Source organism: Rhinoraja longicauda, chromosome 39 (assembly GCF_053455715.1).
Source record: "Rhinoraja longicauda isolate Sanriku21f chromosome 39, sRhiLon1.1, whole genome shotgun sequence".
NCBI lineage: Eukaryota > Metazoa > Chordata > Chondrichthyes > Rajiformes > Arhynchobatidae > Rhinoraja > Rhinoraja longicauda.
The window spans coordinates 6092861-6118531 of record NC_135991.1 but is presented as its reverse complement, the minus strand read 5'-3'; the positions used below and the strand labels follow the sequence as shown (position 1 = coordinate 6118531).

The 25671-nt window shown below is 49.6% G+C and overlaps 3 protein-coding genes across 3 annotated transcripts; all 3 read left to right on the top strand.

The window, feature by feature from the left end:
* Nucleotides 1-1279: 1279 nt before the first annotated feature.
* LOC144611147 (tubulin alpha-3 chain) lies at nt 1280-4660 on the top strand. Its single transcript, XM_078430214.1, has 5 exons — nt 1280-1414; nt 1824-2046; nt 2187-2335; nt 3056-3736; nt 4367-4660. The coding sequence occupies exons 1-5, from the start codon at nt 1280-1282 to the stop codon at nt 4658-4660; spliced, it is 1482 nt and encodes a 493-aa protein (XP_078286340.1).
* A 7173-nt stretch (nt 4661-11833) lies between these two features.
* LOC144611046 (tubulin alpha chain-like) lies at nt 11834-16329 on the top strand. The gene is made up of 5 exons (XM_078430135.1): nt 11834-11968; nt 12765-12985; nt 13085-13235; nt 14730-15410; nt 16033-16329. The coding sequence occupies exons 1-5, from the start codon at nt 11834-11836 to the stop codon at nt 16327-16329; spliced, it is 1485 nt and encodes a 494-aa protein (XP_078286261.1).
* A 2360-nt stretch (nt 16330-18689) lies between these two features.
* LOC144611045 (tubulin alpha-1A chain-like) lies at nt 18690-22784 on the top strand. Its single transcript, XM_078430134.1, has 4 exons — nt 18690-18906; nt 19016-19164; nt 19904-20584; nt 22485-22784. Exons 1-4 carry the CDS (start codon nt 18786-18788, stop codon nt 22782-22784), a joined length of 1251 nt encoding a protein of 416 aa, XP_078286260.1. The 5' UTR covers nt 18690-18785.
* Nucleotides 22785-25671: the final 2887 nt, after the last annotated feature.

Here is a 25671-nt window from a genome sequence, read left to right as displayed (position 1 = left end):
GGGTGTCTCAAGTGGGGTACTCCAAGCTGGTTTAAAGTTCTGGTCCCCACATTGTCCGGAGGACGTGACTGCGCTGGGGAGCGTGCAGAGGAGATTCATTGTGACGTTGGCTGGAATGGAATGTTGTAGTGCGGGGTAGAGGCCGGATAGACTCGGTTTGCTGTCCACGGAGCGGTGGAGATGTGTGTATGCGTGGGGCGGGGGGGGGGCGGTAGCGGTGGAGAAATTGAGAGACGGAGACACGGTGGCTATTGAGAAACGTACCCCCATCGTGGTGGTATTGATTTGCAATTGACACGTGTACCGAGATTCAGTGAAAAGCTTTGGTTTGCACGATATTCTTGTACTTGTGATCAATGTACTGAACTTTATACAAACATGTATTTCACTGTACCTCGGTACACGTGACCAATAGAGTACCATTACGTACCGGATCCGACCATGCCATACATGAGTAAAACAGGTAGAGGGAACGAGAAGCTGAAGAGTGCAAAGGCCGCAACGAGATTGATTGGATGGTCTGTAACATATTTCTTTGCTTATGAGAGGCCTGTTCAAGTGTCTGATAATAGCACGGAGGACTCTGTCTCCAATCTGGTCGTACGGGCTTTCAAGGTTTTATATCGTCTGCCCGACGGAAGAGGGGAGAACAAGGAATGGCCGTGTGTTTGTGTGTGTGTGCGCGTGTGGTATTTGATTTTGTTGGCTGCTTTCCCGAGAGGGCGTGAAATACAGATGAAGCTCAAGGGTAAGGATGGGAGGTTGGTCAGGGTGATGACGGTCCCCTGCAGTCTTTGGCGGTTTTTGGCAGAGCGGTTACCAAACCAAGTTGTCATGCATCCTGAACTTGGAAAGATGCATTGGAAACATGCCCAATATAAACACTCTTCTGAGAAAGTAGAGGCATCGGCGAGATTTCTTGCCCATGGCCAACTGGTGTGGGAGACCAGAGGGTATGGGTGGAAGGTGGAGACTTAAAATGGCTGAAATGATTATTTCCCCCAGTGGGATTGAAATCAGGACGCTGTGCCGAACAAGTGGGGTTGGTAAGGGGGCGATAGTCAGGAGGAGAAGGATGGGCCGAAACGCCCGTTTCTGTGCCATATGATTCCACCGTCTGCTGGGATATAGGGGGGTGGGTTGGGGGAGGGGTTGGTGGCTGGATGATGTTGGATAAAATGAGGTAGACAAAACTCACTTGCTCGTTGCTAAGTGCTATTCCTCAGCTCAGTTGTGACGCGCATCACCGCGGACAATCCGCCGGCCTTTGTTTACTACAATGTCTCCGAGCAACCGCGGGTCCATTGTCCCGAGAGGCCAATCAGAGGACGTTGTTGCTGAGCGGGGCGGCGGTATAAATAGGGCGAGCGGCGGCATCCGCCATCGACCGCCGCGACAACAGAGAGAGAGGATGGTGAGCCCACGTGACAGAACCCCCAGCGCCGCCGCGTTCCATAGACCCGGGCCACACAGCGGAACGTTCACCAATCATCTTTCACGTCCGGGTTTAGCTGTAGACCGGAGGTTCCATTCACACTTTGAGCGGAGGTGTCGCTAACCGAGATCACATCCACGTAGAACAGGGACACATTGGCTCCTCATCCGCAGCTTTACCTTGCCCCTAATCGATCGCGTCTTCCACAAATGTTCGTCGTGTGTTTTTTTTTAATGTTCGCATTTATTGGCGAACGGGGTGTAGTGGAAAATATCTACTACAATTGGGAAGGGATGGGTGATCCAGCATCTGTTACGGCCCCAGTCCCTCTAATGTCAATGAGTTGTAATGGTAAATATTATCTTTTTGTATTTCCCATCGCCTCCAGCGCGAGTGTGTTTCAGTCCACATCGGCCAGGCCGGGTGCCAGATCGGCAACGCTTGCTGGGAGCTCTATTGCCTGGAGCACGGGATCCAGCCGGATGGACAGATGCCCAGCGACAAGACCATCGGAGGCGGCGACGACTCGTTTAACACCTTCTTCAGCGAGACGGGAGCGGGCAAACACGTCCCGCGGGCCGTGTTCATCGACCTGGAGCCCACGGTGATCGGTAAGGTGGCAGGGGGAAGAATACTGATATGTTCTGTATGATCACAAATCATACCCTGACATGTGGGTTGGAGCATGTGTGTGTCGCAGGTTAATTCTCTAGTTGCTGCTCCCCCTCCCCCCCCCGCCTCCCCTCTACAGATGAGGTGCGGACCGGAACTTACCGGCAGCTGTTCCACCCCGAGCAGCTCATCACCGGAAAGGAGGACGCGGCCAATAACTACGCCCGGGGTCACTGCTCCATCGGCAAGGAGATCGTGGACTTAGTCCTGGATCGAATCCGGAAGGTGGTAAGTTGATTCGCAATACAACTTCATATAATACCTTCGTTACTGCCGCACTTCCGGGATCAGTTTCCTGTCCGGGACCGCCCCTAGTATTTCTATTGTGCTCCGTGCATACATTCCAACTTTCTCCTTCCAACTTGAAATTTGCGTAATGGAAATGGGTTCAAAAAAATGGGATCCCATCTAGGCCTTTCATATTTTATACACTTCTATCTGATCTCCCCTCATCCTCCCATGTTTCAGACAATCCTCTCCCAACTTGCCCTTCCTTTACTTAAACTTTCCTAATAGCCTCGACTGGATGAAGCATTCTTTCTGGTAAATTTCTTCTGCACCCTTGCCTAAGCCTCGCCATCCTTCACGGAATGCATAAACCAGAACCACATTGTGTACTCCGAATGATGCCTAATGCGAATTTTATAACTTTACCCACACTTCCGCCCAAAGTTAAGGCAGGGCTACTTTGCAATCACACGAGGGATGCCATTGGCACATACGATTTTCGAAAGCCATTTGGACAGATGCGTTGTGTCCAATGCAGACAAGTAGGACGATCCCTGACTGCCAGCTTACTCTCGATGTACGTGTTGAGTGGAAGTGAAAGAACAATCTGGTTCCTTCATCCCAGAGGCATCCACATATTCCGAACCACTGTGGTAGGTAGACAGCTCACGAAAGTCATATCCGGTCTTCTATTCACGATTTCCGCTTTCCTCCCCTCAGGCCGATCTGTGCACCGGACTCCAGGGGTTCCTCATCTTCCACAGTTTTGGGGGCGGCACCGGCTCGGGCTTCACCTCCCTCCTCATGGAGAGACTCTCCGTCGACTACGGCAAGAAATCCAAGCTGGAGTTTGCCGTGTACCCGGCGCCGCAGATCTCCACCGCCGTAGTCGAGCCCTACAACTCGGTGCTGGTCACCCACTGCACCCTGGAGCATTCCGACTGCGCCTTCATGGTGGACAACGAGGCCATTTACGACGTGTGCCGGCGGAATCTGGACATCGAGCGGCCCACCTACACCAACCTCAATCGCCTTATGGCGCAGATCGTGTCGTCCATCACCGCCTCGCTGCGTTTCGACGGCGCCCTCAACGTGGACCTGACTGAGTTCCAAACCAACCTGGTCCCTTACCCGCGTATCCACTTCCCGCTCGCCACCTACGCGCCCCTGATCTCGGCCGAGAAGGCTTTCCACGAGCAACTGTCGGTCCCCGAAATCACCAACGCCTGCTTCGAGCCGGCCAACCAGATGGTGAAGTGCGATCCCCGGCAGGGCAAGTACATGGCGTGCTGCATGCTGTACCGGGGGGACGTGGTGCCCAAGGACGTCAACGCCTCCATCGCTACCATCAAGACCAAGCGCTCCATCCAGTTCGTGGACTGGTGCCCGACTGGGTTCAAGGTGAGTGGAGGGCTTAGGGTAAAGGCTGGCAAGATGGGGCATTGACAACGAAAAAGCGATAACCCAGGAGAATGGTGCATCTACACCTGTTCAATAAATGTTCCTTGTTTCATTCACAATATTTGGACAGAAAACCTCCCTCCCGCCCATGTAATGCGCTCGCTACTCAACACCTCAACACATCCTTCTCGGAGCACTGCAAACAATGGAATACTCCCTGGAAGTTTTCCCACCTCAGGTCTTGAGTCCAGTCCTCAATAGCACAGGTTAGGCACAGCCCTGAAGTGGGCGCTATGGAGGGAGTAGAGGGAGCATGAAATTAGTGGGATTGTTGGGCGCGGAGACGGGAGTGATCCAGTGGGAACGTTGGCACATTTTAACCGAGGAATCCTTGACATAGAATACTCCAGGAAACGTTCCACTTATGGTGGTAAAGAATTGCATCACTTCTTAATTGCAAGACTCCCGCCTTACAGCGCCCCCTGCGCGAAAGCAAAGCGTTGCATTTGTCCCGCTGCTGGGGGTTTGCAGAGCGAATGGGCTGGGCCGAACACAAATGTTTCGCATTGAGCCAATTGAGTAGGATCCACGAATTGAATTTCAACGCTTTGTTCTTTCCATCCCCCGTAGGTGGGCATCAACTACCAGCCCCCAACTGTAGTGCCGGGGGGCGACCTGGCCAAGGTGCAACGCGCCCTCTGCATGCTGAGCAACACCACCGCCATCTCCATGGCGTGGACCCGTCTCAACCTCAAGTTCGACAAGATGTACGCCAAGCGAGCTTTTGTCCACTGGTACGTGGGAGAGGGGCTGGAGGAAGGGGAGTTCCAGGACGCGCGGGAGGACATGGCGTCGCTGGAGAAGGACTACGAAGAGGTGGCGCTGGACTCCGCCGATCTCGCGAGAGCAGAAGAGGAAGAATAGACGACATTATTTTAAGTTAAACATTGAATCAAATATGATATTTTACCTTACAGAATACATAACATTTTAGAAAGTAATTAAAGCAATATTACGCAATATTAAGCAATGTTAAAAATATTATATTTAGCAATACAATTTTAGCATTACGCTTTAGCACTATAAGTCTGGAAATAAATTACTTTGAAAAATGCCTCTGAGATTGTGTCTGCTGACAATCGACGACTACAGAGCATGTTGAAGGGGAGGACAATTAAATGAGAGCTTTATACAGGAACAACGGGACGAGTCATAGCTGGAAGTGGTCACATTTTTGCGACTGGATTATTGGTCCCCAAATAGTGAACGGGAATTGGGGGAACAGATATGCTGGTGCAACAGTTGTCCGATGGGATTTGAACTTTCCCAATGTAGACTAGGTCTGCCGCAGCGCCAACGGTTTAGATGTTGTGGGGTTTGTCCAATGTGTTCAGGAAGCTTTCCTCGGGCAATATGTAGAGGGCCCTACATTGGGGAGGGAACAGTCTGGCCTATCTGCTGGCGGTCCTAAAATCATTATTTCTCTCCGATCAGATCAAATTTCTAGTTCATTTTAGAGATACAGCGCGGAAACGGGCCCTTCGGCCCACCGAGCGGGAGAGTCTAGGACTAGAGGCAATAGCCTTAAAATTAAAGGACAAGTCAGTGGATTTTTTAAAGGCTGAGACAGATAGATATTTGATTAGTACGGGTGCCACAGGTTGTGGGGTGAAGGCATGAGAATGGGGTTAGGAGGGGAGGGACAGTTTAGACATGATTGAAAGGCGGAGAAGGTTTGATGGGCCGAATGGCCCAATTATACTCCTATCACGTATGACCTTATGAGTCCGCAACGACCAGCGATCCCCGCACATTAATACTACCCTACACACACTAGGGATAAATTGTACTTATACCAATCCAATTAACATACAAATATGTCCGTCTTGTTGCTATTGAGGGCGTGCAGCCTAGGTTTACTAGGTTAATTCCCGGAATGGCGGGACTGTCGTATGTTGAAAGACTGGAGCGACTAGGCTTGTATACACTGGAATTTAGAAGGATGAGAGGGGATCTTATCGAAACATATAAGATTATTAAGGGATTGGACACGTTAGAGGCAGGAAACATGTCCTCAATGCTGGGGGAGTCCAGAACCAGGGGCCACAGTTTAAGAATAAGGGATAGGCCATTTAGAACGGAGATGATTTTTAAAAAATCAATTAGAGAGTTGTAAATCTGTGGAATTCTCTGCCTCAGAAGGCAGTGGAGGCTCATTCTCTGAATACATTCAAGAGAGAGTTAGGTAGAGCTCTTAAGGATAGCGGAGTCAGGGAGTATGGGGAGTAAGCAGGAACGGGATACTGATGGAGAATGATCAGCCATGATCACATTGAATGGTGGTGCTGGCTCGAAGGGCCGAATTGCCTACTCCTCCACCGATTGTATATGGTCTATTGTCTGTCCATGTACCGGTCCAAATCTTTCTTAAATGTTCCAGTTCTACTTGGCTCAACTGCGTCTTCCGGAAACTGGTCAATTTCACTCACCACCCTCTGCGTGAAAGAGTGACCTCTCAGATTCCTATAAAAACGTTCCCCCCTTCACCTTAAATCTATACCCTCTGGTTGTTGATTCCCCCACTCTGGGCAAGAGACTGTGCGTCTACCCGATCTATTCCTCCCATGATTTTATAGCCTTCTAAAAGATCAACCCTCATCCTCCTGCGCTCCAAAGATTAGAATCCCAGCGTACTCAACCTGTCCAGAGAGCTCAGACACTCTAGTCCAGGCAACATCCTCCTAAATATTCTCTGCACCCTTTCCAACTTAACAACATCGTTCCTATAACGTGGCGCCAGAACTGAACACAATACTCTGAATGCGGCTCACCAACGTCTTACACAACTTCAACATGACATCCCAACTTCTATACGCAATACTCTGACTGATGAAGGCCAATGTGCCAAAAGCCTTTTTGGCCGCCTTAATCACCTACGGCAGCACGGTAGCGCAGCGGTAGAGTTGCTCCTTTACAGCGAATGCAGCGCCGGAGACTCAGGTTCGATCCTGACTACGGGTACTGCACTGTAAGGAGTTTGTACGTCCTCCCCGTGACCTGCGTGGGTTTTCTCCGAGATCTTCGGTTTCCTCCCACACTCCAAATACGTACAAGTATGTAGGTTAATTGACTGGGTAAATGTAAAAAAAATTGTCCCTAGTGGGTGTAAGATAGTGTTAATGTGCGGGGATCGCTTGGCGGCGCGGACTTGGTGGGCCGAAAAGGCCTGTTTCCGCGCTGTATATATATGATATGATCTGATATGACTCGACCTTCAAGGAACCATGCACCTGTACGCCTAGATCCCTCTGCTCTACAACACTCCCCAGAGGCCTACCATTTCCCGCCCTTGTTAGCCGTCCCAAAATGTATCACCTCACACTTCTCTATATTAAATTCCATCAACCATTCCTCAGTAACAACCTTCTTCACTATCTGCAAAACCACCCACCTGATCTCCCTTTTTTTCTGTTCTCAATGAAAGACCAATACCTATTTGATGACAGTGGTGAAGCTGAGCCCTATATGAAACAATATAAATCAGTCGACATCGATGCCATTCTCTCTAGAAAGAATGTCAAGAAGCTGAAGCCAATTGAGTCACATTTAAATCCGCAAGGCAATTTTTAAGTTTAAAGCTAGAAAAGGCTGTACTTGGAAGCATGTCGAAACGCCTAAGCACAATTGGAAAAACTCTACAGAAAGCTCATGGAGTCATAGTCTCATAGCGTCGAAACACGCCTTTTGATCCAACTGGCTCACACTGGCCAACATGTCCCTTCTACACTAGTCCCACCTGCCTGCGTTTGGCCCATATCTTTGTCTATGTAACTGTCTAATTGCTTTTTAAACGCTGGGATAGTCCGTGCCTCAACTACTTCCTCCAGTAGGTGGTTCCACACACCTACCACCAAAGATACTAGAGGAGCAAGATGAACCACTCCGCCGAAATCGCCTATACTGAAGTGTAGTACGCAAAGGAACGTAACGTCCGCCATTCTAGTAGACAAAACCCGCCGTTCGCTACGCCTCTCGGAGTGTAATCAGTGTTTTGGGGGAACAGTGTGTGTAATAATACCATAAAAATACAGAATATACCTCATCTATCAATTCACAGATTTTTTGCTGGTTTTCTTTTTAAATGTTTCTGCAAGGTTCTGCCTACTAAAATGGCGCCATGACATACTACGATTTTTAGGGTCGAGTGGTCTATCTTGCTCTGCTCTATTGTCTTTGCCCGCCACCCTCTGTGTGAAAAAGCCGCCCTTAGGTTCCGATAAAATCTTTCCCCCTTACCTTAAACCTATATCCTTTGGTTGTTCAATCCCCTACTGTGGGCAAGAGGCTTCGTGTGTCCACCCGATCTATTGCTGGCATGATTTTGTACACCTCTAGAATATCAGTCCTTATCGTCCTGCGCCCGCGCCTGACAATTGCTCCTTGCTCAGTTGAAACTGAAAGATATTTTAGTGTTACTGGCCTCTTTGGTACAAAATAGCGCACATCATTGAGTGATGAGACCGTTGATACATTATGTTATTTGAGATCTTACCAAATGACACCCGACAGTATGCCTACTTTCCTGTCATAAAAGTAAATTTAACAAGACAAGATTTGTTGAAGTAGAGATGGTTGAAAGCTGCTAATTCCGAGGTGTAAATATCACCAATATCAAGCGCAGGCTCGGCGCACGTTTCGTTGACCACCTCCGCTCAGTCCGCCTACACCTACCTGATCTCCCGGTTCCTAAACCCTTTAACTCCACCTCCGATTCCCACACTGTCCTTTCTGTCCTTGGCCGCCTCCATTGTCAGAGTGAGGGCGAGCGCAAATTGGAGGAACAACGTCTCATATTTCGATTGGGAAGCTTACACCCCAGCGGTATTAACATTGACTTCACTATCTTCAAGTAACCCGTGCTTTCCCTCTCTCTTCATCCGCCCCCCTTCCCAGTTCTGTTATCAGTCTGGCTGTCTCCGAGTACATTTTGTCTCTGTTTTCTTTGATGTTATCTGCTCCCAGCTGAAAATGATCTATTCTACATTTTCCTTAATCCTAATTCCCGTTGCCCTGTTTTCACACCTTACACTTCCTTATCCATGTATCCCCCTGTCCACTGACACAAGTCTGAAGAAGGGTCTCGACGTGAAACGTCATATATTCCTTCTCTCCAGAGATGCTGCCTGTCCCGCTGCGTTACTCCAGCATTTTGTGGCTATCTTCATCGACAACTTATCCTGGTCCACCCATACAGTGGGCAAGAATGCACAACAATCCCTTTACTTCCTTTGCAAGGAAGTTCGTCATATCCCTAACAACTCTCACCAACCTCTACAGAAACGGCCAAGAAAGCCCCCTCCCCTCCAAACATCATCAGTGCACAATTACTCACAGACTGATTCCAGTTTTCAAAGACTGAACCCTTCCCCACCCACTCCTCCCCAAGCAGCAATTCACACCTACTCACAGACTGACTCCAGTTTGCAAAGACTGGCCCCTTCCCCCCTCCCCTCCCCCTCCCGCCCTCCCCGTTTTGTTCTTTCGAGAGAGCAGCAGAGGAAGAATAGACCATATTATTTTAAGTTAAACATTGAATCAAATATGATATTTTACGTTACAGAATACCTAAAATTTTACATAAAATTTTAGAAAGTAATTTTAGCAATATATAGCATTTCGCTTTGGCACTATATGTCTGAAAATATATTAGTTTGAAAAATGCCTTTGAGATTGTGTCTGCTTACAATCGACGAGTACATATAATGCTGAAGGGGAGGAGAATTAAATGAGAGCTTTAAACAGGAACAACATAGCTGGAGGTGATCACCTAGTTGCGACTGGATTACAGGACTACAATTGTATAAAATGTCCCCAAACACATTGAAAATCTTGCATGCTGCTGCTTTAGAGGCACGTACAACCTGACAACACTGAGCCTCCAATATTACACTTCAATTTTGCAGAAATTACTAATAGATGCTAAGACAGGCAAAACAAAAAAAAATACATAGTTGGAAAGTTATTAGAGGGTATGCTGACGGATAAAAATAACTTACATTTGAATCGACAAGGGCCAATTAGGGAGAGTTAGTATGGTTTTCTAAGCGAAATATCTTGTCTCACGAATTGTTTTTTGGAAGATGTGACCAAAAAGGTTGACGAAAGAAGAGCTGTCGATGTTGAATATATGGGCTTCAAAAAAGCAGTTGACAAGTTTCCACACGGAGAACAGCTCTGGAAGGTTAGTTCGCAGGGGATCCAAGGAGAGATTGTTGAATTGATTTAAAGTTGAAAAATGCTGGGAAGCAGAAGGTGATGGCGGAAGGTTGCTTATCGGATTGGAGGCTTGTGAATAGTGTTGTGCTTCAGGATTCGGTGATGGACCCGTTACTGTTTGTCATCTATATCAACAAAATTGGATGAGAACGTACAGGGCAAAATTGGCAAGTTTGCAGACGATCCAAATGTAGGTTGTACTACAGATGGCGAGGCAGGATGTGAAGAAATGACAAGTGGATTGAGGAATGGTTGATGGAATGTTATACAGAGAAATGTGAGTTGTTGCCGTTTGGAAAGTCTCGCCTGGGCAGGGCCTACACCGTGAGTGGTCGGGCTCTATGGTCTGATGCGGAGCAGAGTGATCTAGATGTGCAGGTATATAGTGTCCTGAAGGTGGGGGTCACTGGTGGTGGTGAGAGAGGCTTTTCGCATATTGGCCGTTACCAGCCAGAATACTGAGTCTGGACGTTCGGAGGTCATGTTGTAGTTATATGAGGTCGCATTTTGTACTGTGCACCATGTTGTAGGAACAATGATGTCAAATTGGAAATGGTATAGAGTGGATTTACAAGGATGATGGCAGGATTCGAACGTCTCGGGAGAGGTTGAGTAGGATGGGAATTTATTCCTTGGAGGGCCGGAGGATGAGGGGTGATCTTCTAGTGGTGCATAAAATTATGAGAGAAATAGATCGGGTAGACGCACGGAGTCTCATGCCCAGAATAGGCGAATCGAGAACGAGAGGACAGAGTTTTAAGGTGAAGAGGGAAATATTTAATAGGAATCTGAGGAGTAACATTTTCACACAAAGGGTGGTGGGTATACGGAACAAGCTGCCAGATGAGGTTGTTGATTCAGGGCTATTTCAAAGGTTAAGAAACAATTAGACAGGCACATTGTTAGGGGACGTTTGGAGGGATATGGACCAAATGCAGGCACGTTCGAATAGTGTAAATGGGGCAGGTTGGGCCGAAGGACCCGTTTCCACGCTGTAAAGGTCGCATCTCCGTTGAGGAGGAGAGTGGAAAAAAAGGTTTCCCCCAACCACCCCCCCCCCCCCCCCCCCCCACACGTACAGAGTTAAAAATAAATCAAAAGAAACATTTAAACGATAACAAAGACAAAAGGAAAAAAAGACAGAGAGACTGCCGGTGAGCCGCAGCTGCAGAACGCAGCCACGCCCCCACTTGGCCGCGTGTGTGTGTGTGTGTGTGTGTGTGTGTGGTACTTGATTATGTTGGCTGCTTTCCCCAGAGGACGTGAAGTGTATATGAAGCTCATGGGAGAAGTTGGTCTTTCTGATGGACTGGGCTACATCCACGATCCTCTGCCATCTTTCGCGGTCTTGGTCAGAGCTGTTGCCAAACCAAGCTGTGATGCATCCTGAACTTGGGACGGTTAATTGGACACATGGGGAATTCAACTACGCTTCGGAGAAAGTAGAGACACTGGCGTGTTTTCTGGCGCATGGCCTACTCCTTTGTAGACCAGAGGGTATGGGTGGAAGGTAGAGACTGAACAAAGATGTAAGGATTATTTTCCGCAGAGTGGTATTGAAACCACAACGCAGAGCCGAGCAATGGGATTAGTGTGGATGCGTTAGTGAGGATGACTGGTGGGCCGAAAGGCCTGTTTCTGTGCCATATGATTCCACTTGCTGATGGGATTAGGTGGGCGCGTTGGGGGAGGGGTTGGTGGCTGGATGATGCTAGCTGAAATGAGGTAGACAAACCTGACTTGTTCGTTGCTAAGTGCTATTCGTCAGCTCAGTTGTGACGCGCATCACCGCGGACAATCCGCCGGCCTTTGTTTACTACAATGTCTCCGAGCAACCGCGGATCAATTGTCCCGAGAGGCCAATCAGAGGCCGTTATTGCTGGGCGGGCCGGCGGTATAAATAGGGCGAGCAGCGACATCCGCCACCGACCGCCGCAACAACAGAGAGAGAGGATGGTAAGCCCACGTGACAGAACCCCAGCGCCGCCGCGTTCAATCGAGCCGGGCCACACAGCGCAGCGGTCACCAATCACCTTTCACGTCCGCTTTTATCTGTTGACCGGAGGATCCATTCACACCTTGAGCGGAGGTGTCGCTAACCGAGATCACATCCAAGTAGAACAGGGACGTGAAACGTATAAGATTATTAAGGGGTTGGACATGTTAGAGGCAGGAAACATGTTCCCAATGTTGGGGCAGTCCAGAACCAGGGGCCACAGTTTAAGAATGAGGGGTAGGCCATTTAGAACAGGGATGAGGAAAAACTTTTTGAGTCAGAGAGTTGTGAATCTGTGGAATTCTCTGCCACAGAGGGCAGTGGAGGCCAATTCTCTGAATACATTCAAGAGAGAGCTAGATAGAGCTCTTAAGGATAGTGGAGTCAGGGGTATGGGGAGAAAGCAGGAACGGGGTACTGATTGAGAATGATCAGCCATGATCACATTGAATGGCGGTGCTCGCTCGAGGGGCCGAATGGCCTAATCTTGCACCTATTGTCTATTGTCTATTGGGACACATTGGTTCCTCATCCGCATCTTTACCTTGCCCCCAATCGATCGCGTCTTCCACAAATGTTCAACGTGTATTTTGTTTTTTTATGTTCTTATTTATTGGCGAACGGGGTGTCGTAGAAAGCATCTACTACAATTGAGAAGGGATAGGTGATCCAGCATTTGTTACGGCCCCAGTCCCTCTGGTGTCAATGAGTTGTAATTGTAAATATTGTATTTGTGTTATTTCCCATCGCCTCCAGCGCGAGTGTATTTCAGTCCACATCGGCCAGGCCGGGTGCCAGATCGGCAACGCTTGCTGGGAGCTGTATTGCCTGGAGCATGGGATCCAGCCGGATGGACAGATGCCCAGCGACAAGATCATCGGAGGCGGTGACGACTCGTTCAGCACCTTCTTCAGCGAGACGGGGGCGGGCAAGCACGTCCCGCGGGCTGTGTTCGTCGACTTGGAACCCACGGTGATCGGTAATTTGGAATGGCGGGCGATTGATCACGGATTGTCTCAGAGCCGCCGCCATCATGCCACGCTGGTTAATTAACCGTTCTCTGCTCCCCTCTGCTACGATGAGGTGCGTACCGGTACTTACCGGCAGCTATTCCACCCCGTGCAGCTAATCACCGGAAAGGAGGACGCGGCCAATAACTACGCCCGGGGTCACTGCTCCATCGGCAAGGAGATCGTGGACTTAGTCCTGGATCAAATCCGGAAGGTGGTAAGTTGATTCGCAATAGAACTTCATATAATACGTTCGTTACTGCCGCATTTCCGGGATCAGTTTATTGTCCGGGAACTCCCTAGAATTTCTATTGTGCGCCTAACGGCAGCGGCTGACTAGCAGTCTGTCCGTCTTTTTTTTGTTGAGTGTCGGTGTTGGGATGATTTTTATATATTTTTTTTTGGTTGTGTATGTGTGGGAGGGGGTGGTGGTGTGTGGGGGGTGGGTGTGGGGGGGTGGGTGTGGGGAACTTTTCTCTTCCTCACGGCGCGGGGTGCGGCTCGGCTGCGGGGCCTAACATCCCCCGGTGCGGCTCGGCCGCTGGACTTTACATCCCGGTGCGGCTTGGCCGCTGGACTTACATCGCCCGGTGCAGCTCGGCTGCGGGGCTTAACACCGCCCGGTGCAGCTCGGCTGCGGGGCTTAACACCGCCCGGTGCAACTCGGCTGTGGGACTTAACACCGCCCGGTGCAGCTCGGCTGCGGGGCTTAACACCGCCCGGTGCAACTCGGCTGCGGGGCTTAACACCGCCCGGTGCGACTCGGCTGCGGGACTTAACACCGCCCGGTGCAGCTCGGCTGCGGGACTTAACACTGCCCGGTGCAGCTCGGCTGCGGGGCTTAACACCGCCCGGTGCAACTCGGCTGCGGGACTTAACACCGCCCGGTGCGGCTCGGCTGCGGGACTTTTCACCGCTGGTGCGGCTCGGCTGCGGGACTTAGCTGCGCAAGGCTTGGTCGCGGGCCTTTCATCGCCCGGTTCGGCCGCGACACGTTTCAGCGCCCGGTGCGGGGACTGTGCGGGTCGGTCGGGGACGAGCTGTCTGTCCGTGGGCGTGGGGAAGAGAGGGGAAGTTTTGTTGCCTCCATCACAGTGAGGGGGTGTTTGGAGTCACTGTGATGGACGTTTGTGTTGGGGTTATGTGTCTTGTGTTCTTTTTTTTTTTCTATGACTGCTATGTAGTTTCGTTCGGTACTTCGGTACCGAACGACAAATAAAGCTCTGTTATACCTGTTATACCTGTTAAAAAAATACCTGCTGACTTTACCCTTCCAAGTTGACATTTGCGTAATGCAAAAGGCGTTCGGAAAAATGATATCCCATCTATGCCTTTCATATTTTATAGACTTTTATCATGTCTCCGCTCATCCTCCCATGTTTCACAGAACACACTCCCAACTTGCCAATGCTTTCCTTATCCTTTTCTGCTACCCTCGAATCGACGAAGCATTCTTTCTAGTAAATTTATTCTGCGCCCTTGCTTAAACCTCGACGTCCAGAACAGCTTTGCGTATTCCGAATGGTGCCTAATTCGAACGTTATAAGTTTATAACATGTGCGTTGTGTCCAATGCAGACAAATAGGTCGATCCTTGACTGCAAACTTATTCTCTATGTACGTGTAAAGTGGAAGTGAAAGAACAATCTCATCCCAGCTCACGAACGTTATATCCGGTATTCTATTCAGGATTTCCGCTTTCCTTCCCTCAGGCCGACCAGTGCACCGGACTCCAGGGGTTCCTCATCTTCCACAGTTTCGGCGGCGGCACCGGCTCGGGTTTCACCTCCCTCCTCATGGAGAGACTCTCCGTCGACTACGGTAAGAAATCCAAGCTGGAGTTTTCCGTCTACCCGGCGCCTCAGATCTCCACCGCCGTAGTCGAGCCCTACAACACCGTGCTGGTCACCCACTGCACCCTGGAGCACTCCGATTGCGCCTTCATGGTGGACAACGAGGCCATTTACGACGTGTGCCGGCGGAACCTGGACATCGAGCGCCCCACCTATACCAACCTCAACCGCCTGATGGCGCAGATCGTGTCGTCCATCACCGCCTCGCTGCGCTTCGACGGCGCCCTCAACGTGGACCTGACTGAGTTCCAAACCAACCTGGTCCCTTACCCGCGCATCCACTTCCCGCTCGCCACCTACGCGCCCCTCATCTCGGCGGAGAAGGCTTTCCACGAGCAACTGTCGGTCCCCGAAATCACCAACTCTTGCTTCGAGCCGGCCAACCAGATGGTGAAGTGCGATCCCCGCCAGGGCAAGTACATGGCGTGCTGCATGCTGTACCGCGGGGACGTGGTGCCCAAGGACGTGAACTCCTCCATCGCCACCATCAAGAGCAAGCGCTCCGTCCAGTTCGTGGACTGTTGCCCGACCGGGTTCAAGGTGAGTGGAGGGTTTAGGATAACATGACCCGATGGGAAGATTGGACATTGCCTTCTAAAAAACAATACCCCAGAAAAATCGTTCATCTACATCTGTTTAATAAATGCCCCAACTTTCTTTCACAATAATTGGACAGATAACCTCCCTCCCGCCCTACCTGTGCGCTCCCGCAACAACACCTCAAGCCATCCTGATCCCAGCACACATCCAAATGAATATTTCTGGTCAATTTTCCCAACTCAATCCTTGAATCCCGGCCTCAATGGCTCAGGTTCCGCACAAGTCTGAAGGAGGCTTTATCGAAGGAGCACGGGAAGGATGGGATTGATAGGATTGTTGGGCGCGTAGACAGCAGTGACCCAATGGGATGAATTGGCACATTTTGCCAAGTAATCCTTCAGATAGACTACTGCAGGAAACGTTCGACTTTTGGTGGTACAGGAAGTAAATAATTGCATCACTTCCTAATTGCATCCCTCCCGCCTTATAACGCCACCTTGCGGGAAAACAAAGCGTTGCATTTGTCCCGCGGCAGCGGGTTTTCAGAGCGAAAGAGTTGGGACTAACGAACTAAGAGTTGAGACACAAGTGTGGGATTTAATTCAATGTTTGCTCGTTGCAGGTGGGCATTAACTACCAGCCCCCTACCGTGGTGCCAGGGGGCGACCTGGCCAAGGTGCAACGCGCCCTCTGCATGCTGAGCAACACCACCGCCATCTGCTTGGCCTGGACCCGACTCAACCTCAAGTTCGACAAGATGTACGCCAAGCGAGCTTTTGTCCACTGGTACGTGGGAGAGGGGCTGGAGGAAGGGGAGTTCCAGGACGCGCGGGAGGACATGGCGTCGCTGGAGAAGGACTACCAAGAAGTGGCGCTGGATTCCTCCGATCTCGAGAAGGCTTCGGAGGAGGAAGAATAGAAGATATTATTTAAAATTAGATATCATATTAAAATTAGAATAGATTTAGTGGTTCAAAAGTTTAACAATTCAACACACATTATAATCGCGAAAATAAATTAATTTGGAAGTGATTTTTCAAAGTGTGTTCAGTTCTCTGGTTATGGACACGACACACTATAGCCAGTAAAACAGGAATTAGGATCCAATGTGGATCGAGGTTATTACCTCCTGCACAATTACGGTGAGATGCAGGTGCATTGAAAACCTTGCATGCAGCTGCTTCTGAGGCACACAGACCCTGACAACTTTCATCATCCTCTATTACACATCGATTATACATGTATTACTAATAAACGCAACAAGACATGCAACCGAACAAAACATAGCTGGAAAGATACTAGAGAGTTTGCTGACGGAAAGGAAAAACACACATTTAGATAGACAAGGTTTGATAAGGGAGAGACAGCATGGTTTTGTACGCGGGACGTCTTGTGTCACGAATCTGATTGAGTTTTTGGAAGATAAGACCAAAAAGGCTGACCAAGGCAGAGCTGTTGATGTTGAATATATGGAATTCAACAAAGCATTTGACAAGGAGCTACCTGGTAGACTGCTCTGGAAAGTTAGATCGCATGGGATCCATAACGGGATTGTTGAAAGGATATAAAATTGGCATCATGGAAGGAAGCAGAGCAGTTGATATTGAATATGTGGACTTCAGCAAAGTATTTGACAAGGATCTACATGGTAGACTTCTCTGGAAAGTTAGATCGCATGGGATCAAATGCGAGATTGTTAAATGGATATAAAATTGGCATCATGGAATGAATCAGAGGGTGATGGTGAAAGGTTGCTTCACGGACTGGAGGCCTGTGCAACAGCGTTGTTCGTCGGGCTTCGGTGCTGGGCCCGTTACTGTTCGTCATCAAGAACAATAATATGAATGAGAACGCACATGGCAAGATTAGCAAGTTTGCAGATAACACAAAAGTGGGCGGTGTTGCAGAGAGTGACGCTGGATGTCAACAATTGCATCGGTTGGCGAGTTGGGCTGAGGAACGGTTGATGGAATTTAATACGAAAAATATTAAATTCCTCTGATGTCGGGAGCAGGGCGTTGTACGTGAGGCACGCCGACTGCGACGTCTTGTCGTGAGCACTAATCGTCAATCTAAGAATGGAAAAGTAAACGTGTAGCAATATTTTGAAACTTACTTTAATTTCGACAGCTTGTCGTATATTAAATTTAGATACAGCATTTTAATAGCTTTTGAATGTATCCGCGCCTTAACATTTTCCGAGATTTTCTACCTCTCTCTCTCCTGTGTCCACTACCGAGATTTCTCACTCTCTCTATCTCTTATGCTGCTCCTTGATCTTTAAACTTTCTTCTCCCTCTACGCTCGCCTGTTTTTGCCACAGGGCAGAGAATTCAAGTCCTTGAGCCAGAGCCTTCATGTGACATGCTGGGATATAGGAGGGACCCAAGGTGATACTTTTATACAGTAGTACAGGAGTCGTCAGATTGGATTAGTTAGAGGTAGATGCCCAAGATTCTGGAGCCAGGGCTCATCCTCTTAGAGAATAAGAGTTCAGACGTTTAACACCCAGACAAGGGAACATTTTTAACGCATTTTTTACGCAGAAACTGATATTCCTACGATTGCAGGGCTGCTTCGGTTATTTTTTGGCTGGAGATTTGATTGAAGGGGCCACGTCGGGGGCCCTGTGCTTATGGTCTGACCCAGTGAGGGGACCATGTTTAAGATGAGGTGACAATGCCCATTGACTATTGCGGCCAACATTTGACCCCGCCCTTTAGACAAAGCGGCCAATCAACGCCCGCCCGCCTGTGACTTTGTTTACATGGCACCTAGCAACCATTCTCCCGGCCGACCAATCAGAGGACGGGCCTGCCCATAATGACGGGGTATAAATAGCGCGACCGGCGGCGTCAGCAAGTAATCGACGAGGGCTGCGGTGATCGCCGGACATTATGGTGGGTGACGTGGTAGAACTCTGAGGGCCGCCGCGTTCCGTGGAGACCGGCGTCTGATTGGTGGACGGGAGTGCGGCATGCACCAATCAGAGAAAAGGCAGCGGTGCTCAGAGAATCCAGTTGTAGCCGGGAGGCCCGGTCTACACCGGGACCTGCACACAGACGGGGTGGTTTTGTTGGGAATGGTTCGGGTGAGGGGGCGTGGGGGTTACGTTTCCAGGGTAGGAAGGAGCGTTAGGAGGGAATGGATGGGAACAGCCTGACAGTAACCTGGTGACTTTAAGCCCCACCCCACACCCTCCATGTCTCATAGGTACGCCAATGCAACTTATCCATATCCGATACTAATCCCGTCTTTCCCCCGCATCTCCAGCGCGAGTGTATTTCAGTCCACATCGGCCAGGCCGGGTGCCAAATCGGCAACGCTTGCTGGGAACTCTATTGCCTGGAGCACGGGATCCAGCCGGATGGACAGATGCCCAGCGACAAGACCATCGGAGCCGGCGACGACTCCTTCACCACCTTCTTCAACGAGACGGGGGCGGGCAAGCACGTCCCGCGGGCTGTGTTCGTCGACTTGGAACCCACGGTGATCGGTAAATTGGAATGGCCCGCGAACGCTCATGTGTCCGGGATTATCGCAAAACCTCCGCGCGACGGGTGCGGCGCTGGCTAATTCTCTGTTCTCGGCTCCCTCCCCCGTAGACGAGGTGCGGACCGGTACCTACCGGCAGCTCTTCCACCCCGAGCAGCTCATCACCGGAAAGGAGGACGCGGCAAATAACTACGCCCGCGGACACTGCTCGGTCGGCAAGGAGATCGTGGACCTGGTGCTGGATCGCGTCCGGAAGGTGGTAGGTGGACTTGCGATAATGTTTCCCAGAATTCTTGTATTAGCTCCGCACTTCCGAGAGTGTGTTTCTATCCCAAGCGCAATCTTTCAACTGGTCCTACTGTTCAATTAACATTCATTAAAGCTCTACTTTGACATTTCCACTGCGGGAAAAGTGTTCTAACTATCTACCCTATCAATACACCTCCCTTATGCATAAACATCTCTCAGTCCTCCTCTCAACCTCCGACGTACCGGAAAAGAAACAACCCAGAATTTCCAACTCTACGAAGAGCTAATATCCTCTAATCCCGGTTTACTTCTGATTAAATTCTTCTACACCCTCCCGTTGATATCCTCCCTGCAATGGACCTGCACATAATCGCTAAAATACCGCCTTTCCAAAGCTACACAGCATTATTTCCACGTCACCCTCAAATTAAGGCGTCAATTTTAGACGGGCGCCCCTTGCTGTAGCACGTCGCAGGCGTAATATCTTTCCAAATTTCGAAAGCCATTCGAACTGATATTTGGATGGGAATGTTGCTCGAGGAACGCGAAGGAATTCAGGCAAATGCCTCCGGCCCAGATTGCCAACGACTTCTGCATGTAGGTGTTGGGTGCAAATGCCTGAATAGTCGATGTCCCTCCATCACTCCAGCCCAATCCTCGTGGGCCCAATTCTCAGTGGTAGTTAGGTAACGCGCATCACCATTTTCACATCCGGTATTGTGTTCATGATTTCCGCTTCCCTTCCTCAGGCCGACCAGTGCACGGGACTGCAGGGGTTCCTCATCTTCCACAGTTTTGGGGGCGGCACCGGATCGGGCTTCACCGCTCTCCTCATGGAGAGAATGTCCGTCGACTACGGCAAGAAATCCAAGCTGGAGTTTTCCGTCTACCCGGCGCCGCAGATCTCCACCGCCGTGGTCGAACCATACAACTCGGTGCTGGTCACCCATTGCACCCTGGAGCACTCCGACTGCGCCTTCATGGTAGACAACGAGGCCATTTACGACGTGTGTCGGCGGAACCTGGACATCGAGCGCCCCACCTATACCAACCTCAACCGCCTGATGGCGCAGATCGTGTCGTCCATCACCGCCTCGCTGCGCTTCGACGGCGCCCTCAACGTGGACCTGACTGAGTTCCAAACCAACCTGGTCCCTTACCCGCGCATCCATTTCCCGCTCGCCACTTACGCGCCCATGATCTCGGCCGAGAAGGCTTACCACGAAGGCTTGTCGGTGGCCGAAATCACCAACACTTGCTTCGAGCCGGCCAACCAGATGGTGAAGTGCGACCCCCGCCAGGGCAAGTACATGGCGTGCTGCATGCTGTACCGCGGGGACGTGGTGCCCAAGGACGTCAACGCCGCCATCGCCACAGTCAAGAGCAAGCGCACCATCCAGTTCGTGGACTGGTGCCCGACCGGGTTCAAGGTAAGTGATTGGTTTGAGACAAAACCGAGTGTACCCGCTGGAGGAGGGGCATTGGCTATATTTGTCCATTACATCAGGTGAGCGGCACATCTAGAAATGTTAAATAGATGTCCCAGTATTCATCGCCAATAATTGAACAAGGACCTCCCCAACTCTGTGCCCTCCCCACTGAACACCCCAACGCAGTCATCATGTGGGAATGTTCAGACCCGGTCCCAACATTTGCAGGAAACATCCTGTCCTGATGGGAGCGCAAGGGATGGAGGAGATTGGGTGGATTTGAAGGAATTCAGGTGCTTGGAGACGGTGCGCCGAAGTACCTCTATCTATCGTCAGTAAGAATACTCCAGGGAACATTGAGCTTCTGACAGAGGAAGAAGTAAAGAATTGGGATCATCACTTAATTGCCTCGATCCCCTTGGCAGCGCCCTCGCCCGGGCAACACAGGCGTTGCAGTTCACCCAGAACACGTGGTTTACAAGTTGAAGGATTTGGCACGAGCTGGCATGTTGACAATAGACAATAGGTGCATGAGGAGGCCATTCGGCCCTTCGAGCCAGCACCGCCATTCAATGTGATCATGGCTGATCAATCTCAATCAGTACCCCGTTCCTGCCTTCTCTTCATACCCCTTGACTCCACTATCCTTAAGAGCTCTATCCAGCTCCCTCTTGAATGCATTCAGAGAATTGGCCTCCACTGCCTTCTGAGACAGAGAATTCCACAGATTCACAACTCTCCGACTGAAAAGGTTTTTCCTCATCTCAGTTCTAAATGGCCTACCCCTTGTTCTTAAACTATGGCCCCTTGTTCTGTACTCCCCAAACATTGGGAACATGTTTCCTGCCTCTAACGTGTCCAACCCCTTAATAATCTTATATGTTTCGATGAGATCTCCTCCCATCCTTCTAAATTCCAGTGTATAAAAGCCTAGTCGCTCCAGTCTTTCAACATATGACAGTCCCGCCATTACGGGAATTAACCTAGTAAACCTACGCTGCACGCCCTCAATAGCAAGAATATCCTTCCTCAAATTTGGAGACCAAAACTGCACACAGTACTCCAGATGCGGTCTCACTAGGGCCCTGTACAACTGCAGAAGGACCTCTTTGCTCCTATACGCAACTCCTCTTGTTATGAAGGCCAACATTCCATTGGCTTTCTTCACAGCCTGCTGTACCTTAATGCTTCCTTTCAGTGACTGATGCACTCGGACACCCAGATCTCGTTGTCCGTCCCCTGTTCCTAACTTGACACCATTCAGATAATACTCTGCCTTCCTATTCTTACCACCAAAGTGGATAACCTCACACTTATCCACATTAAACTGCATCTGCCATGCATCCGCCCACTCACACAACCTGTCCAAGTCACCCTGCAACCTCATTGCATCTTCCTCAGAGTTCACACTACCACCCAGCTTTGTATCAACTGCAAATTTGCTAATGGTACTTTTAATCCCTTCATCCAAGTCACCCTACAACCCCATAGCATCTTCCTCACAGGTCACACTACCAGCCAGCTTTGTATTATCTGCAAATGTGCTAATGGTAGTTTTAATCCCTTCATCCAAGTCACCCTGCAACCTCATAGCATCTTCCTCATCGTTCACACTACCACCCAGCTTTGTATCATCTGCAAATTTGCTTGTGGTACTTTTAATCCCTTCATCCAAGTTATTAATGCATATTGTAAATAGCTGCGGTCCCAGCACCGAGCATTGCGGTACCCCACTAGTTACTGCCTGCCATTCTGAAAGGGACCCATTTATCGCCACACTTTGCTTTCTGTCTGTCAACCAATTTTCTATCCATGTCAGTACCCTACCTCCAGTACCCTACCTCCTTGACATGCGTCCAGGAATTGATATCCAATAACTGCACTTTCCCTACCCCCGCAGGTGGGCATCAACTACCAGCCCCCGACGGTGGTGCCGGGGGGCGACCTGGCCAAGGTGCAACGCGCCCTCTGCATGCTGAGCAACACCACCGCCATCGCCATGGCCTGGACCCGCCTGGACGTGAAGTTCGACAAGATGTACTCCAAGCGCGCCTTTGTCCACTGGTACGTGGGGGAGGGGCTGGAGGAGGGGGAGTTCCAGGATGCGCGTGAGGACATGGCGTCGTTGGAGAAGGACTACGAAGAGGTAGCGCTGGATTCCACCGACCTCGAAAGGGCAGAGGAGGAAGAAGAGCAGTAGACGATATTAGTTAGTCAAATGTCACCTTTACTTTAAAGAAAATGTAGCAGTTAAAAGTTTTAAAGAATGTAACACCAGTTGTAATCATGAAAATAAATTTATCGGACCGCGATTTTCCATTGCATGCCCATTATAACAGGTAAGAACGCGAAACGGTATTGCCAGGAAAACGGGAATTTGGGTTCAATTCGAGTGTAGTTTATTGTCATGTTGACCAGTGCGTCGAGGTACAGTTACAGTCAAAATCTTACTTACAGTGGTCATCACAGCCAGGTAGACATCGAGAATACAGACAAGTGTCAATCTGACGTTAACTATGGATAAATTCTGGAATTGCATTTGGATTCAATGTGTATATAATGTTCCCCTCATCTCTTGCACTACAAAGGTAATTGAGAATATATCAAACAAAGTGCATCGCCCCTCAATTCCTGCCCCAATGTGCCACGATGCACATCCTGTCTGTCCTTCCAACAGCACTGAACGTCACGGTAAGGAAGCACATGAGCGCGAGTCGGGCCGGAAGTGATGGTGGTACTGATCGGGATCCAGCTGCATTCGGTCGTGTGTGGTACCCACGACGTGACGCACGCTGCGTGCGACGTCATTCCGTCCCCGCAGTTCTCCACGCTCAGTCAGTGGATGCGGGGACGGAATGTGCAAGTCGAATTCACATTAATGTGCACAAGTGCGGTGAGGTAAAGGTACATTACAAATTTGCTTGCAACAGCAGCACGGGCACAAAGACTCACAAACGTATACATGTTACGCAGGAACCCTAGAAGAGAATGAAAAGACAAACGGGACATTGAACAAGACAAGTGTGCAAAACCCGATTACAACACAAGTCCATGGTAGTGCAAGAGAGGCGTGTTAATGCCCCCCTGTGCACCCCCACAACCCCCCACCCCACGTGGAACAATTTTCAATTTTACCCAGCCAATTAGCGGACACACCTCTACGTCTTTGGAGAGTGGGAGGAAACCGGAGCTCCCGAACAAAACAAACGAGGTCACGGGTTGAGATAATCGTAATTTGGAGAGATTAAACTGCGGTTTAATATTAAATTGATCGGCCGGGGTCCAGAGCCAGTTTCCGTGATGCATGATTCTGTGATAAATGAAATTAATCAGAACAACTCATCCTGGTAAAAACTTCCCACCCCAAGCATCTCTCAGCCGCCCCCGCTGATTTTCTCTTTAAACTGGCGATCCTTTCCCCCAAAACCCACCTCCTCGCCCACCTCGCCCGGATACGCAGTTTACGTCGATACCAGATCAAATATTGGTTTGTCGGTTCATTATTGTCATACATACCGACGTATAATGAAAAGCTGTTTGCGTGCTATCCAGTCAAATTAAATCATACTATAAACTGTGCAATCAGGCCAAGCACACCTACAACAGGTAGTGCAAAATGAAATATACGAGAGAGCAAAATATAGTTCACAGTTTAGTTTAGTATCGATCAGTTCATTTCAGTTCAGTTTAGTTTAGTTTAGTTTAGTTTAGTTTAGTTTAGTTTCGTTTAGTCCCGGTTCGTTTCGTTTCGTTTCGTTTAGTTTAGTTTGGCCCAGTGATACAGCGCGGAAACAGGCCCTTCGACCCATCGAATCCGCGCCGACCATACAATAAACACTATCCAACACACACAAGGAACAATTGACAATTTCACCCAGCCAATTAGCGGACAAACCTCAACGTCTTTGGAGAGTGGGAGGAAACCGGAGCTCCCGAACAGAACAAACGCGGTCACGGGGTGAACGTACAAACTCCGTACAGACAGCGGCCGGGGTCAGGATCGAACCACGGTGTCTGGCGCGATAAGGCAACAACCGTCCGCGGCGCAACCGTGTTTAAGCGTTACAGTTCCAGAGAAAATGTCCAACGACTGCTGGATGTACGTCGGATGTACGACGTTACTTATCAGAGGGCAGTTCCGTAGTCTGTAAGCTGTCCGTGAGTTTGTTGATACACACTTTTAAGCTTTTGTATCTTCTGCCCGATTGAAGAGTGGGAGAAGAGGGAACGGTTGTGTTGTGAATTGACATTGATTATGTCAGCTGCGTTTCCGAGGCAGCGTGAAGCTCTCTCTAAACTAAATAATGTGCGTGTGGAGGGGGGGGGGGGTGACAAATGGGATAGACAAGGATGGACTTAAAGGGAAAGAGAATATATAGGGAATGTTAAGAAAGACCCCCAGAATTAACGGGACAGAAAGCTCATGAAGGGATAGGGGTGAATGGCCAAGTGTAATAGGAATCGATGTGAAAGGTGAGATGAGTAATCGATTAAAAGTATTAGATATGAATGCGCGAAGTACAAGTAGATGAGCTTGAGGCTCGGTTAGAGATTGGTAGATATGACATTGTGGGGACTACAGAAACATGGCTGCACGAGGATCGGGACAGGGAACTGGATATTCAGGGTTATACATCCTATAGAAAGGAGAGGCAGGTGGGCAGAAGAGGTGGGGTAGCTCTGACAGTGAGGGATGAAATTCAGTCCCTTGCGAGGGGTGACATAGGGACTGACGATGTGGAGTCACCATGGATAGAATTGAGGAATTGTAAAAGTAGGAAGACATTAATTGGATTTATCTACAGACCCCCAAACAGTAGCCTGGATATAGGGTGTAAGTTTCAGCAGGCGCTAAAACTGGCATGTAACAATGGTAATGCTACTGTGGTTATGGGGAATTTCAATATGCAGGTAACTGGGAAAATCAGGTTGGCTCTGGATCCCAGGAAAGGGAGTTTGTGGAGTGCCTCCGAGATGGATTCTTAGAGCAGCTTGTACAGGGGCCGACCAGAGAGAATGCAATTCTGGATTTAGTGCTGTCCAATGAACCAGATTTAATAAGGGAACTTAAGGTAAAGAAACCGCTT

Excerpts from the sequence above, each read along its gene's own strand:
- LOC144611147 (XM_078430214.1), top strand. The coding sequence starts at position 1,280 with ATGTCTCCGAGCAACCGCGGGTCCATTGTCCCGAGAGGCCAATCAGAG. Across the intron at positions 1,415-1,823 it reads GACAACAGAGAGAGAGGATG|CGCGAGTGTGTTTCAGTCCA; the intron begins GTGAGCCCACGT and ends CATCGCCTCCAG. Across the intron at positions 2,047-2,186 it reads CCTGGAGCCCACGGTGATCG|ATGAGGTGCGGACCGGAACT; the intron begins GTAAGGTGGCAG and ends TCCCCTCTACAG.
- LOC144611045 (XM_078430134.1), top strand. The coding sequence starts at position 18,786 with ATGCCCAGCGACAAGACCATCGGAGCCGGCGACGACTCCTTCACCACC. Across the intron at positions 18,907-19,015 it reads CTTGGAACCCACGGTGATCG|ACGAGGTGCGGACCGGTACC; the intron begins GTAAATTGGAAT and ends CCTCCCCCGTAG. Across the intron at positions 19,165-19,903 it reads TGGATCGCGTCCGGAAGGTG|GCCGACCAGTGCACGGGACT; the intron begins GTAGGTGGACTT and ends TCCCTTCCTCAG.
- LOC144611046 (XM_078430135.1), top strand. The coding sequence starts at position 11,834 with ATGTCTCCGAGCAACCGCGGATCAATTGTCCCGAGAGGCCAATCAGAG. Across the intron at positions 11,969-12,764 it reads AACAACAGAGAGAGAGGATG|CGCGAGTGTATTTCAGTCCA; the intron begins GTAAGCCCACGT and ends CATCGCCTCCAG. Across the intron at positions 12,986-13,084 it reads GACTTGGAACCCACGGTGAT|CGATGAGGTGCGTACCGGTA; the intron begins CGGTAATTTGGA and ends TCCCCTCTGCTA.